At 44.4% G+C, this 14,338-nt stretch overlaps 1 protein-coding gene across 1 annotated transcript in view; it reads right to left on the reverse strand.

Moving 5' to 3' along the window:
- The window catches only part of GREB1 (growth regulating estrogen receptor binding 1), a 209,532-nt gene that overhangs the window by 109,827 nt on the left and 85,367 nt on the right, over positions 1–14,338 (reverse strand). The window contains 5 exon segments of the mRNA XM_030195152.1: positions 5,481–5,561; positions 5,564–5,626; positions 5,629–5,829; positions 11,043–11,057; positions 11,060–11,227. Coding sequence (XP_030051012.1) covers positions 5,481–5,561; positions 5,564–5,626; positions 5,629–5,829; positions 11,043–11,057; positions 11,060–11,227 — 528 coding nt within the window.

Raw genomic sequence — 14,338 nt, forward strand, 5'->3', positions numbered from 1 at the left:
CGAGAGCGAGCGCGCTGGGGCTTAGCCTGGGCCGCAGGCTGTCGGGAAGGAGGATTGTACCTACGCTTACCAGAAGTATAGGGAACAGCCTTCCTTCCCCCGAAAAATCGTCTACCTGTAGAGGTAGAAGCTGAAGGCTGCCGGCGGGAGAACTTGTCGAATGCGGTGTCCCGCTGGTGGAGAGACTCTACCACCTGCTCGACTTTTTCTCCAAAAATGTTGTCCGCACGGCAAGGCGAGTCCGCAATCCGCTGCTGGAGTCTATTCTCCAGGTCGGCGGCACGCAGCCATGAGAGCCTGCGCATCACCACACCTTGAGCAGCGGCCCTGGACGCAACATCAAAAGTGTCATAAACTCCTCTGGCCAGGAATTTTCTGCACGCCTTCAGCTGCCTGACCACCTCCTGAAAGGCTTGGCTTGCTCAGGGGGAAGAGCATCAACCAAGCCCGCCAACTGTCGCACATTATTCCGCATGTGTATGCTCGTGTAGAGCTGGTAAGACTGAATTTTGGCCACGAGCATAGAGGAATGGTAGGCCTTCCTCCCAAAGGAGTCTAAGGTTCTAGAGTCTTTGCCCGGGGGCGCCGAAGCATGCTCCCTAGAACTCTTAGCCTTCTTTAGGGCCAGATCCACAACTCCAGAGTCGTGAGGCAACTGAGTGCGCATCAGCTCTGGGTCCCCATGGATCCGGTACTGGGACTCGATCTTCTTGGGGATGTGGGGATTAGTTAAAGGCTTGGTCCAGTTCGCCAGCAATGTCTTTTTGAGGACATGGTGCAGGGGAACAGTGGACGCTTCCTTAGGTGGAGAAGGATAGTCCAGGAGCTCAAACATTTCAGCCCTGGGCTCGTCCTCCACAACCACCAGGAAGGGGATGGCCGTAGACATCTCCCGGACAAAGGAAGCAAAAGACAGACTCTCGGGAGGAGAAAGCTGTCTTTCAGGAGAGGGAGTGGGATCAGAAGGAAGACCTCAGACTCCTCGTCAGAGAAATATCTGGGGTCTTCTTCTTCCTCCCACGAGGCCTCACCCTCGGTGTCAGACACAAGTTCACGGACCTGCGTCTGCAACCGTGCCCGGCTCGACTCCGTGGAGCCACGTCCACGATGGGGGCGTCGAGAGGTAGACTCCCTCGCCCGCATCGGCGAAGCTCCCTCCGCCGACGTAGTCGGGGAGCCCTCCTGGGAGGTGGCCGCAGTCAGCACCGCACGCGGTACCGACGTCGGGGACCTCACCCCGGGCGATGGGCCAGCCGGCGCCACGCTCGACGGTACCGGAGGCGCAAGCACCGCCGGTACCGGAGGGGTAGGGCGCAACAGCTCTCCCAGAATCTCTGGGAGAACGGCCCGGAGGCTCTCGTTTAGAGCGGCTGCAGAGAAAGGCATGGAAGTCGATGCAGGCGTCGACGTCAGAACCTGTTCCGGGCGTGGAGGCTGTTCCGGGCTGTCCAGAGTGGAGCGCATCGACACCTCCTGAACAGAGGGTGAGCGGGTCCTCATCGGTGCCGATGCCTGCTGGGTGCCGACTCCCTCGGCGACCCAGAGCTCTCGGTGCCGACGCGGGGAGGGGACCGGTGTCGATGCTTCTTCGACTTCTTCCGAAGCATGTCACCGGAGCTCCCCGGCACCGACGAGGAGGACGTAGAATCCATCCGTCGCTTCCTCGGGGCCGAGACCGAAGGGGGTCGATCTCGGGGGGGCTGTACCGCAGGAGCCCTCAGGGTAGGAGGAGACCCACCCGAGGGCTCACCGCCACCAGCAGGGGAATGGACAGCCCTCACCTGCACTCCACTCGATGCACCACCGTCCGACGACATCAGGAGACGAGGTCCCGGTACCACCGACGTCGATGCAGCTATCCGATGTCTCGGCGCCGATGCAGAGGGCCGATGCCTCGATGCACTCGATGCACTGGCAGCCAAGGAAGAAGGTCTGGATGCTGATGACGTCGATGCACACGATGACCCCGGTGCCGATGCCAACGAAGAGCCCGAGAACAAAACGTTCCACTGGGCCAATCTCGCTACTTGAGTCCGCCTTTGTAAGAGGGAACACAGACTACAGTTCTGGGGACGGTGCTCGGCCCCCAGACACTGAAGACACGAAGAGTGCCTATCAGTGAGCGAGATTACCCGGGCGCACTGGGTGCACTTCTTGAAGCCGCTGGAAGGCTTCGATGTCATGGGCGGAAAAATCACGCCGGCGAAGTCAAAATCCGAAATGACGAATTTGGAGCACCAAAAACTTTAAGGGAGAAAAATCTCGACCGAGGCCGAAAAGAGGCCTACCCCGACAACGAAAGAAAACTTACCGGGGCAAAAACTGGAAATACGGGAAGGGGCAAACGAAACCCAAGGGGGTTTTCGGAGCACTTTCCCGAACGAAAATGAAACTTTTCCGAAGAAAAAACACGTCGATTTAGATAACGGACGCGCGAGGTCGACTCTCCGGGGCTCGACACGACAAAAACACAGCCGTACCGAGTGCGGACGAAAGAAGACTGGCCGGCTCGAGCCGGTTTCGGGCGGGAAGACGGACGCGCATGCGCGGTGCGCGCGGGCGCGCGAGAGCTAGCAAAGGACTTTGCTAGGAAGATTCCGATTGGAGGGGCTGCCGAGGACGTCACCCATCAGTGAGAACAAGCAGCCTGCTTGTCCTCGGAGAATCTAAGTTATATATTGTACCTGGGGCAATGGAGGGCTATATGACTTGCCAAGTGTCAAACAGAACTGCAGAGGGAACTGAACCTGGTCAGAGCTGGCCACTTTTTAGCACAGCTTAGTAAAGGGCCCCAGAGAAAGGGAGACATGTTGCGAAGTAATTGGTAAAGTTATCTTGTTCTAGGGAAACTACCACAGCTCTCTTTATAAACGAAATGGAATAGCAGCCCAAACAGTCTATAAATTGTGATTTGATTGTATATTTTATTGTTCTTACAGCTTTAAAAACCCTGTTTCAGGCTCTAGCTTCAGCTCTTTGTTGGCATTTGCAGGAATCGAAGCACCTGCTTTAAGCCTCATTGATTTGGTTTGGAAACCTGTGTGACCCCTGATGAAGATTTGTCTGAAAATTGGCCAGATCGGGTCCTGTATTCCAATAAAATCTTGTTTGGTTGAACTCTTGTCCACTTTTCTTTCCCTGGATCGCTGCTGTTGTTGTGTTGTTGATTTTATTCTGCAGCGGGCTGTCTCCTATTTGTTTTTGGCAGGCTCTGCCAAACATAGCCATGTCGAGTTTTATTCTTGGATTTTAAAGCTCTGTAATTAAGTGTTTTCACCTCAATCATCTCTCAGACTGGTTTTGTTTCCCTCTTTGGGATTTACTGTATTTCATCTGCTGTAATTTGTGGATCTCAGTCTCTCATTTTTTGTCATAATTTAAGCAGCATGGTAGTCAGATCTATCTCACTTCATTGTGGGTATCCTAAAAACCCAACTGGCTAGGGCAGTGGTACCCAAACCTGGTCCTGGAGGCACCCTATCCAGTCAGGTTTTCAGGATATCCACAATAAATATTCACGAAAGAGATTTGCATGCAGTGGAGGTAGTGCATACAAATCTCTCTCATGAATATTCATTGTAGGTATCCAGAAAACCTGTCCAGCTAGGTTGCCTCCAGGACCAGGTTTGGGAACCACTGGGCTAGGGGGTACTCAAGGACAGATGAGAAACTTTTCAACAACCTTAGAAATCTGATATTAAAGAGAACAGTTCTGCAGGATGTCATATAAAAAGTCGAAATACTATCATTATAAACCTTGGGCCTGATATTCAGTGGGGGACGTGCTCTGGGTATGCTTTGAGCAGGACTAGGGCGGGCCAAACAAATGTTATGTTATATACACACTTATACCCTACTTAATCCCTACAAATAGGTTCAAAGTGGATAACAACTCAAGAGCTAAACATATCTTCAGGAGTTACAATTAAAATTTCAACCCCTGATATTCAGCACCATTTGACCAGCCAGGATCGGCACCTGGTCAGTTAAATGCCAGCAAACCAGCTATCCGCCAATATTCAGTGGTATGTGGCCAGCTATGTACCGCTAAATATTGCCTGTTAGTGACTAGCGGATCACCGGTATATCGGGCAATATAACCGGCTATCTGCTGATTTTTAAAATGTGGCCGACCAACTTTGGCAGCCACATTTGGCCACATGCAACCCTAGAATATCCTTGGCTGGTCTGAATTTAACTGGCCAGCGCTGAGTATCAGCTTGGCCAGTTAAATTCTGACCAGCCAAAGTTAAACTGGATATTCGGCCCGGCATTAAAATCGGGTCTCAGTGCAGATCGCTGGAGTTAGCTGATCTAACTCCCCTGGTCTGAAAATCAGCCTCTCAGTGAATAAATAAGATTTCAAGACTTTCCAAAAACACAGATAATTAACATTTAAATGTACCAAATGTGGCAAATAATTCCAAAGTTTTACTGAAAGAAAGATAATAAATGATTTGTCATACAATGAGTTTCATCAAATATTTTTTACAGATGGAAAAGCCAATATTAATTGCAGCCATATTTGGTCATACTAATTAACTGAACTAAATTAGAGAGGATCTTCTCAAAATCTTATGACCCACACAGCAGGCTTTAAAAGCAATTCTAGCTTTAACAGGCAGCCAGTGTAGCTGAAGCCTTACATGCATCTTCAGGGCCACTAACCACATGTATAATGTCAATGAATTAAGTCGCCACCATTGCCGCTGTAAATTATCTCTAATGTAACTTAGGGTAGGATATCCAAGATATCCACAATGTATATGCATATGAAAGATTGCATGTAACTGGAAACAGTGTACCAAATCTATCTCATGCATACTCCTTCTGAATCTCTGAAAGCCAGACTGGCTAAGCTACACTCCAAGATCACCTTAAGAAACATCTATGGATCTACTGTACTGATGACCAAACAATATAATATAAATTAACAGCAAAAGCAGAATGGTTCACAAAGCTGAGAGATCTGTGACTCAAGGAGAAGCAGTTTTGTTCATTTAGAAAGATACCTTGAGGAGGCACCAGTAGGGAAGAAACATGAAGGCAAAGTGGAACAGTAACTGAAAACAAAAGAAGCTATTGAAGGTGTGACAAAGTTGGCGAAGTAAATAAAAACAAGGGAATAAGGTCACTGTAAACGTAACAGCAACAAAGGTTAGCATGCAAAGGGATAAATATATCTCAAAAGAAGGACATAGGAAAAACTGGAAAGGCTGAATGAACTAGGAAAGGTAGTCAGGAGAGTAAAGGTGCAAATGGTAAAAAAAACAAAACAATGCAATATAGAACAGTGACATTTCCATATGGGGAGCACTTGTTCAAATTACTAAATTTTCATCACTTATAATCTAACATTTAGTGACACTTCAGCACAGATGTATAAAGACTGTTTTTCTCAACACTGGAAACTCCTGGTAGATCTAACCCTATATATTTATTTCATTTTTCTAATAAGTAAAATATGGATAAAGCCTCACCTGTTACTGCACTGCAGGATTCTAGGCCTCGGGTTCTTGATGTGGATATAATCACCACATAATTGGTCTTTGCTAGTTTTCTTCAACAAGGTATTTAAACATTTCTGAAAGTCCCTCAGCTAACGAGTAACTGCATTCAATAATTTGACGCTTTCATTACAAGAACTGGCAGCCAGCCCTGCTAACCAAGGAAGCTGAGCTGAAGTGACAGGTGCAATGTGGCTCGGCACCTGAGGAAAAGCTTGCGAAATGGCTTGTTGATACTGCCGGATCTCAGCCAGATGTGATTCTCGCCATGAGCGCATGAATATTTGTTCCAGATCTTCAATCAAAGGAACCTGGTCTGAGGCTAAGAGAAAGATTTAAAAACAAAGCTGTTAAGACAGGTCTGCTTCTACAGTTAATACCACACAAAAGTCACAAATTTCTTATGGTCACTAGTTGATGCCCCCAGAATATGTATTGTTATATACAAAACTATTCCTTTTACTAAGCTGGGGTAAAAAGTGGCTGTAAAATGCCCTTCACGACATTTTCCTCTGTTTCCGGGCCTGTGTGCAGGAGGGTTGCCTTTGTATGAGGTGGTGCTCTGAGCCAAGTGAGAGATGGAGCCAATCCACTTAAGACTTAATAGACTGGTATATTATCACCAAAGAGAGAAAGTCACAAAGATGAAGACAGAAGAGAAGTTCTATTCCATTATTTGGTTGAGCTATTGACATGAGCATGCAAAACATGTCATTTTCAAAGTCATGACTTTGATCCCTACCGCTGAAGCAGAATAGGTGTAGACATCCAGGGAGAAGGTTCCTTAACAAATAGGCGCAGTTGAAAAGACAACATTCTGACAAATAAAAAACGTAGGGGGTCTTTTACAAAGGTGTGCTAGCAGCTAATGATTAGCGCGCTCTAAACGCTAGAGACGCCCATGGGAATATAGGGTGTCCCTAGCGTTTAGTGCACATATACTTTTAACGTGTGCTAAAACGCTAGTGTGCCTTTGTAGAAGAACCCCTCAGTTACAGTACCCAGCAAACGGATAACGTCAAAGAACTTGGAAAGAGCACTGAAAAAATGTAGTTAAAAAAAAAAAATTTTAACTGCATAGAGCAAATCAAAATCAGAAACTTGAAATTAAATTATTTGCTCAAATTGTTAAATCCGGGTTTTACACTTGAAACACAAATGTTATCTAATTTTTAAAAATTAGCCTCATAAGCCCAGGGTAAGTAAGCACCCCTCTAATCCGTGGTCTGATTATTTGTAACATTGGAATTTTTTTGACTTCTTATCGTTTTTAACCAGCTTAAGAGTTTCAGCTGTTCTAGTTAGACTTTGTTTATACACTTGATTCAAAATTATTTAACCCTATCAGACCCTTTTACTACAGACTTTTCTCTCAGTTAGACCATTAGTTTGAGAGTTTTTCTCTGTAGTTTTTTTTGGCCGGTGGTGGAGCCAATGATGATAGCCATCACAGTTGGTGTCCTAATTCTAAGAGGTACCCTGGGCTTATGAGGCTAATTGTTAAAATTAGATAACATTTGTGTTGTCAAGTGTAAAACAAGGATTTAACAAATTTGAGCAAATAATTTAATTTCAAGTTTCGAGTTAAAAAAAATGAAATTTTGTTGGGAGAGGCCCTGCGACATGTTCATTCAGCAGAGCAGAAGAAACAAAACTGAAGAGCTGAGTAGACGGTGTGCACGGGAAGGGGCCATGCATGTTCAAACTTCTCATTGGGTTCACCCACTTGTGCAAGTTTCAGGTCTGCTTCTCGATGAAAAACAAAGGATTACAAAATACAAAATTATTGAGCCTTCACCTATAAGCCATTCGGAATACCAAATTACATGGTTAACACATGAATTTCATGGTCACTCCTCTAGTCATAAATAACTGATCTGCTGCAGCTGTCAGGTCATTAATAAAGGAATAAACATATGAATTCATAACAATCCAAGACCTTTGTTCCTCCTTAGTATTCACCCAGTAAGAATTAATATTACATAACAGGAAGGAGTACCTTGCCACTGTCTAAGTCCTGAATTGTCATATTTTTAAAACAGATGCTTTGAAAAGTCTCTTAAAGTTTTTCATCTATAATTTCAGACCCCTAATTCAAAACCATTAACTGGCCAGGAACAAGCATCTAGCTGGTTAAATGGTACAATGCCAGCTATCCAGCGATATTCAGCGGCAGATAGCCGGCTGTCTCCTGCTGAATATCGCTAGTTAGCGGCTAGCAGATAGCCGGTTATATCGCCTTAAAGGTGGGAAGAGAATCTAGCATTCTGGGAGTTATTTTAGACTCCTCTCTACTTTTGAATCTCAAATTAATAATTTATGAAGAAGAGTATTTTATCATGTGCAACATTTACGGCTGATTAGACCCTATTTTTATGAATCTCATTGCTCTTTTTGTCCAAATGTTGGTGCTGTCCTACTTGGACTATTGTAATTCTCTTTATATCGGATTGCATGCCAAATTGTTGTATAAATTATAATTGATATAAAATACAGTGGTGCGACTGGTTTTTTGCTTTAAAAATATGATAGTGTCTCTGAATAAATGAAAAGACTTCACTGGCTTCCTTTGAAAGCATAGATTATTTTTAAAGTTGTCTGCTTAATTTTAATGTACAGTATGGCGGTAAGTCAGAACTATTAATCCAATTTGTTTCATATTCATTTTATTCTTCTATTCAGGTTCATGACAGCCTTTTATTAAAATGTCCTTTGCTTTGACTGGGGAGCAGCAGGGGCCTTAGGCGTACGCTATTAACAAGAACGAGCGAGCTGGAGTTGACCTGAACAGGCTGGCGAGAGGAGGTGGCCTACCTACACCTCTTAAGAGCAGTAGGCACCCCTCCTCAACTTGCCAAAAGACCTCCTAGATGAGGAGGCTGATGAAGACGCCTGGCGGGAGAGAAAGAGATGGTATCAGTGTGTTTTTAGATCTGGTCAGTGACCTCCTCAACCTCTGCTGAACCGACTGTTCGAAGTCAGAAACATGCAGCCATGAGAGTCTGCGCATTGCTATACTTTGAGCAGAGATCCTGGATGCCATGTGAAAGGTTGTCATAGGCCCGGCCAAGAACTTACGGCACGCCTTCTGCTGCTTGACCAACTGGCGTACGACATGGCCTGCTCCAGTGGGAGAGAGTCCACCAAGTCCAATAATTTGCGCACTGAGTCTCGCAAGTACACGCTCGTAAAGAGCTGGTATGATTGTATATGGGACATGAGCATTGAGGCCTGAAACATCTTCCTCCCAAATGAGTCCAAGGTCCTAACTTCTCTGCCTGGGGGTGCTGAGGCAGTGTCTCTAGAACTCCTTAATCCATAACACTGCTCACAAATTCACCCATGCCCCTCTCATGACCTCACTCCCTTTTTGGATCCATGCATAAAACATTTTTTTCGCATCTTTATAGAATAATGCTATTAAGATGTGCACATAATTTCCAATTATTGCCAATTAGAACTGCTAATTGTTAGAGCCCAATTATCAGCGCTAATTAGTTAACTGCACGTGGCAACTTGGGCAGGCACCCAAATATGTGCGTGCAATTTTTATCTCCATATATAGAATTACGGAGATAGCACTGAAGCCTTGTTAGCATCTTTGTTGGATGATGCTAATAAGGTTTTGGATATAGAGAACAGTTTGATGCTTGTTTTTTGGATTCACACACTGTTTGACACTTTGCAGCATGATCACTTGCTAGCCTGTTTACAGCGGTTGGGATTAACAGATGTGCTAAATTGGTTTGCATTCTTTTTGGCTAATTGCCATCAGTGGGTAACTCTTGAACACCATCATTCTGGATGGACGGTTGTTAAGGTGTGGTGTCCTGAAAGGATCAGTGCTCACCAGTCTTGTTTAATTTATTCCTACATCCGCTGTGTTTGGTTTTTGAAACAGCAGGTTTCCCTTATCATATATTTACAAACAGACAAAATCTGGTGAGAGGATATCAGTAAGTTGAATGGAGTTCTGGTGGAAGTTAAACTGAATGTAGCAAATCTGAAGTTCTTTGGGTGGGGAAAAGAGCACTGGTGGACAGTCTTTTTTTTTTTGCTTGATGGGCTGTGCTTTTTTCAATGAGGAATTTGGGGATTTGGTTAGATTGATGCTTTCATTTGATACTCATATTGCCAAGTTATTCCAAGCGGTGTTTTACCAATTTAGACTCATTAGATAGATAAGACTTTTTGATAAAGGAGAAGTTACAGATCATGACTTAGGCCATACTATTGACTAGGTTATGTTGGGCTACAGAAGAGATCTTTGCAATGGATTCAGTTGTTACAAAATACTCTGCACATTGATAAGCAATTTGAAGGCTAGGGTTCATGTGACCCTGATGGTGCACTGGCTACTAGGTGAAACTGTTTAATGCTCAGTATAGAATGGACCCTCACCATTTGTCAGATTTGGTTGCTCCATATTTGCCAGATCTGCTTTGCATTCAGCTCAAATGCATTTACTGGTGGTTCCAGAAGCAAGCAAGTTAGGCTCTTACAGGCTAATATTCATCTCACAGCAGTCAGCGTATTTTAAGCTGCAGACGACAGCGGGCAAAATTAAGCCCAGATATTCAATGCCAGGCCATGTCCAGGCATCGGCAGGTCAGATGCAGACCTGAAAGTTAGACAGGTGTTGGCTCCTCATAGCTAAGCGGGTAGAGGTAAGACTGCCTTTCTGTGGTCCTATCTACCTGCTTAGCTATGTGGGCATCATCCCTGAATATGGCTAGTGCTCCCCTAACTGCCAGTTTCTTCCTAAGTCTATCCACGGACCAGCATGTTGTTTCCAATCCAGATCACAAACACTCTGCAGCATCCCGAAGAATCAATTGTCTCCTTGTTACAGAAAGGGATAAGCAGTGGCTTTCCAAAGGCGACCTGGCTAATAATAGAGAAAGTTTATTGACTTTCTCTAGAATATTATCTAAACCCTTTTTAACCCCCCCCCCCTACTTTCACATCTTCCAGTAACAAATTTTACTGCTTAACTGTGGACTGGGTGAACAAAGCAGTTTTTCCATTTTATTTTAAAGCACTACCTGTTAGCTTTAAGGAGTGTCCCCTAGTCTTAACACCATTTGAATGGACAAATAACTGTTCTCTATTATCTGCTCCACACCACATGTGATTTTATAGCCCTCTATCATCTCTCCCCTTAGCCTTCTCTTCTCCAAACTGAAGATCTCTCAGCCATTAAGCTTCTCCCCATTGCCATCCTTTGTACTATCCCTAATTGCACTTTTACCACTCTTTGAAATAAGGTGACCAGAACTGCACATGATATTCAAGGGACCTTCACACCATAGAGCAATACAGACATTACGATACTCTCTTTTTTGGGTTGTTTTTTATTTTTTGACAGCCTCAGCACACTTAGCCCTGGATTCAACTCTGGCTTTCCTGATTCAAAATCTGCTTCTCTAACTACTAGACTACTCCTCCATAAAGTCATGGTTCATAACGTCATCACTGTCCCCTTGAAAAACTACTATCTGTTTCCAGATTTCACATAAGTAACAGAAAACTTACCAAGCTGTACCAGATGTAGACTGTCAGCAAGAGCTGCATTTCGTCAGAAATTGGTTGCACTGCAGAGGCACCATACTGTTCATAGCTTTTTGGTATGGACTGTGAATTTTTGTAGCAGCTGTGTAATGATGAGCTTACTATAATGTCATTTAGGTTGCCACAGAGGTATGGGAAGTTTCCATGACCTAAAAAGAAATTTCTTGTAAATTTGTGCGTAACAAACTATTTCTTTACTGCAGTAGCTCATTGGACATGTATTGATAAGCACAATTTATCAGCTTGCATAGTTGCGTTATCATCACAAATCCGTATATCAGAAAACCGTAGCCAGGTTTTCACATCAGGGGGAGCGGAACTGTGTAAAAAATAGATGCCAGCGCGAGTAGGTTTTTAAAACCGCATAGGCACTGTTTTCATCGGACGTTTGTTTTGTGGAGAAGTTTGTTTGGTTGAGCAGTTGCTCCCCTTGTGCCCCCCCCTCCCCAGCTACGCCTCTGCCGTATATATTCAATGATAAACCAATGTACAACAGTAAAGAAAAAGAGAGCAACATCAGCGTAACAATGATCATTATTAAGGATGTTCAAACTATTCAAGGTAAAACTTGGACCAGACGGATTTTAGCTCAGGAGTTGGGTACAAATGGTATTTCTCCCAGATCTACTTTTTAAAAAATCCATTAACCCTTATCTTGAGGGTATGGAGAAAATCCAAAGCAAACCTGTTGAGCTAAGAAAATCTAAAGCACCTTGCTCTATGTCCAGATCAAATTCCTTTGCTATTTAAGCTTCACATATTTTGCTTGAACTGATTGGAAGAATTTGCTTGTTAAACCAGGTGGCTAAACTCTTATATAATAAATTCCAGTAGATCTATTTGTTAATATTTTCTAATTAAAGGAAATCCCTTGATAATTTTGTTTAAGCAACTAAATTAGAAATTCTGTGTAATACACTTCTACAGAAAGAACATAATGGTAAGAATAACTTAAAAACTGGTAGATTATCCAAACCACTATATGCTAAAGTCCTCCATAAAATGGGGGAATAATATCAGTATACAAGAAGACTGAATCTCATTCTAATCCTGGAAAAATTACCATTGCCACACTTTTTTCAAACATGCAACAACATTTTTCTAGGCAGCAATAAATTTGGGCAATTGTGAAGACTCAAAAAAGACAAGTAACTGGTACCTGACACTTTACAGGGGAATTTTAACAAATAATAATGCCTCAGTTGCAAAAGTCCAGGTATCGATAAAAGAAATCATCCTCTACATTATGCATTTCCCTAGAAACATCAGAAAATATACAATTCAAAAAAGAAACTGTCACACCCCTCACCTGTTCTCTGTGGTCTCCAGCAGCATTCCTGCCAAGGTGGATTCTGTTTACTTCCTGGAAACCTAGAACTTCCTTTACAGCTCTGAAAGAGGGCACTGTCTGATAGTATTTAAGGAAGATCCTGACTCCCAACAAGTGCCTCTGCAACAGGTCTCCTACAGTTGTGTAGTGGGTTGCAGCCTTGTTTCAGTTTGTCTCCTGTTCCTGCCTGTGTCTTGTTCTAGCCCTGCTCCTGCTCTGTGTTCCAGCTTTGTTCCTTCCCTGCTTTCTTCCTTGCTGGAGCTCTGACTCCAAGCACCAGCCCTGTCTTGCAGCTCCAGACGTGACCTCAAGCTCTAGTCCTGTCTGCAAGCTCCAGCCTTGTCTTCAGTCCGGCCTTGCCCAGGTGTTTCACCTGCCACCAGTCAGGGCCTAGCCAGCCCTCAGGTTGGCTAGATAGTGTCAACTCAGCTGTGGCCTAAGGGCTCACCCCAAGTCATGACAGAAACATTACACAGTCCCGTTCAGTAGGTACAGCAAAAGTCTCAACCAGAGAAGCCAGTACATGGTCTTCAAAGCTGATTCTTTCAGTAATGCTGAAACATCCAGAAGTCCCCCAATCAAAGACTGTATTGAGCTAGAACCTCTGCCCTAGACACAGGTAGATGGAACCGAGGTCTCTGGTATTTTCAAAATTTTCAGCATATACTTCACAAATATCCCCAAGGAGATAAAACCAATGACTACTACATTTTTAACCAGAACAGTTTCCAAGTTTAGGGTCCCTTTTACCAAGAGGTGGTAAAAGGGGCCATGCGGTGGCATCGGCATATGGGTTTATCACGTGCTGAGGCTGCCCTTTTACCGCCACCCGGAAAAAGGAAATTCCGGGCAGAGGACGGAAATGGCTGTGCTGTAAGTGAAACACTTGCCCCACAGTCATTTCCTGGGGGAGCCCTTATCGCCACCTTTTTAGGAGGCAGTAAGGACTCCCGCGCTACCCCGATGGTAACTGGGTAGTGTGCGGTGCTGCCCGATTACCACTGAGTAAGCCCCGGTGCAAATATTTTTTTCACATCCAATGCATTGGAAATGGCGCACATTGGGAACAGGCACTACCACCGGGCTCCAGTGGTATGGGTACTGCCACTTTGTAAAAGGGGCCCTTAATGAATGATTTCTCTCTTTAACAGAACCTATAATATGTAAACCACTTTGATTGTAACCACAGAAAGGCGGTTTATCAAGTCCCATCCCCTTTCCCTATGTATGTGACACCTACCTCAAGGCACCAGTATATCAATTTTCATTTCAAAAGCTCTTTTTGACTCTTCTCCAACTTAACTTCATAGTCCTGTAGATTCCAAGGTCTTTATTTGTGGGACAATAACTTTACGAAGGCCAATAACTGCCTCCCAAATTGACTCTAAAATAAATTCAGATGGATGATATAGGGAAAACTCTGGTTGGTAAGTGGTAGATTACATGAAGAAATTGAGGATGGAATCAGAATACTATCTGGAGTATTTACTTGTTACATCCGTTGGTTTCAACGAAGCATTTGCTGTCACAGTAGTCGAGTTTTTCATACCTTCCATTACTCTCCTTCATACATCCAGACTTTCCAGAATACCATTACTCGAGAATACTGTATGTTGGAAGTCATGATGCTGGCATCTCTCTCTCCAGCAGCCAGCTGTAGTGCATCATCAGCACATGCCAGACCTGCCGAACAGCCAGAGAAAAACCCGGATGTGGCAGCAGAAGGGGAAATCATTGCTCTGGACTGGTAGAGTAATCATCATCAAATGAAGACACTGGGCACCCAGCCCCGGCATCAATGAAAACCAGTGAATTGCCATTGAATAGATCTTGATTGTGCAGCATCACAAAGGAATGCATTGAGGTAGTGGCTGAGAGGGAGTCCATTTGCACTAATGCTTTACCATTGGAGAGGTCCAGGAACATGGCA

The sequence above is a fragment of the Microcaecilia unicolor genome, chromosome 3 (genome assembly GCF_901765095.1).
Source record: "Microcaecilia unicolor chromosome 3, aMicUni1.1, whole genome shotgun sequence".
NCBI classification, from domain to species: domain Eukaryota; kingdom Metazoa; phylum Chordata; class Amphibia; order Gymnophiona; family Siphonopidae; genus Microcaecilia; species Microcaecilia unicolor.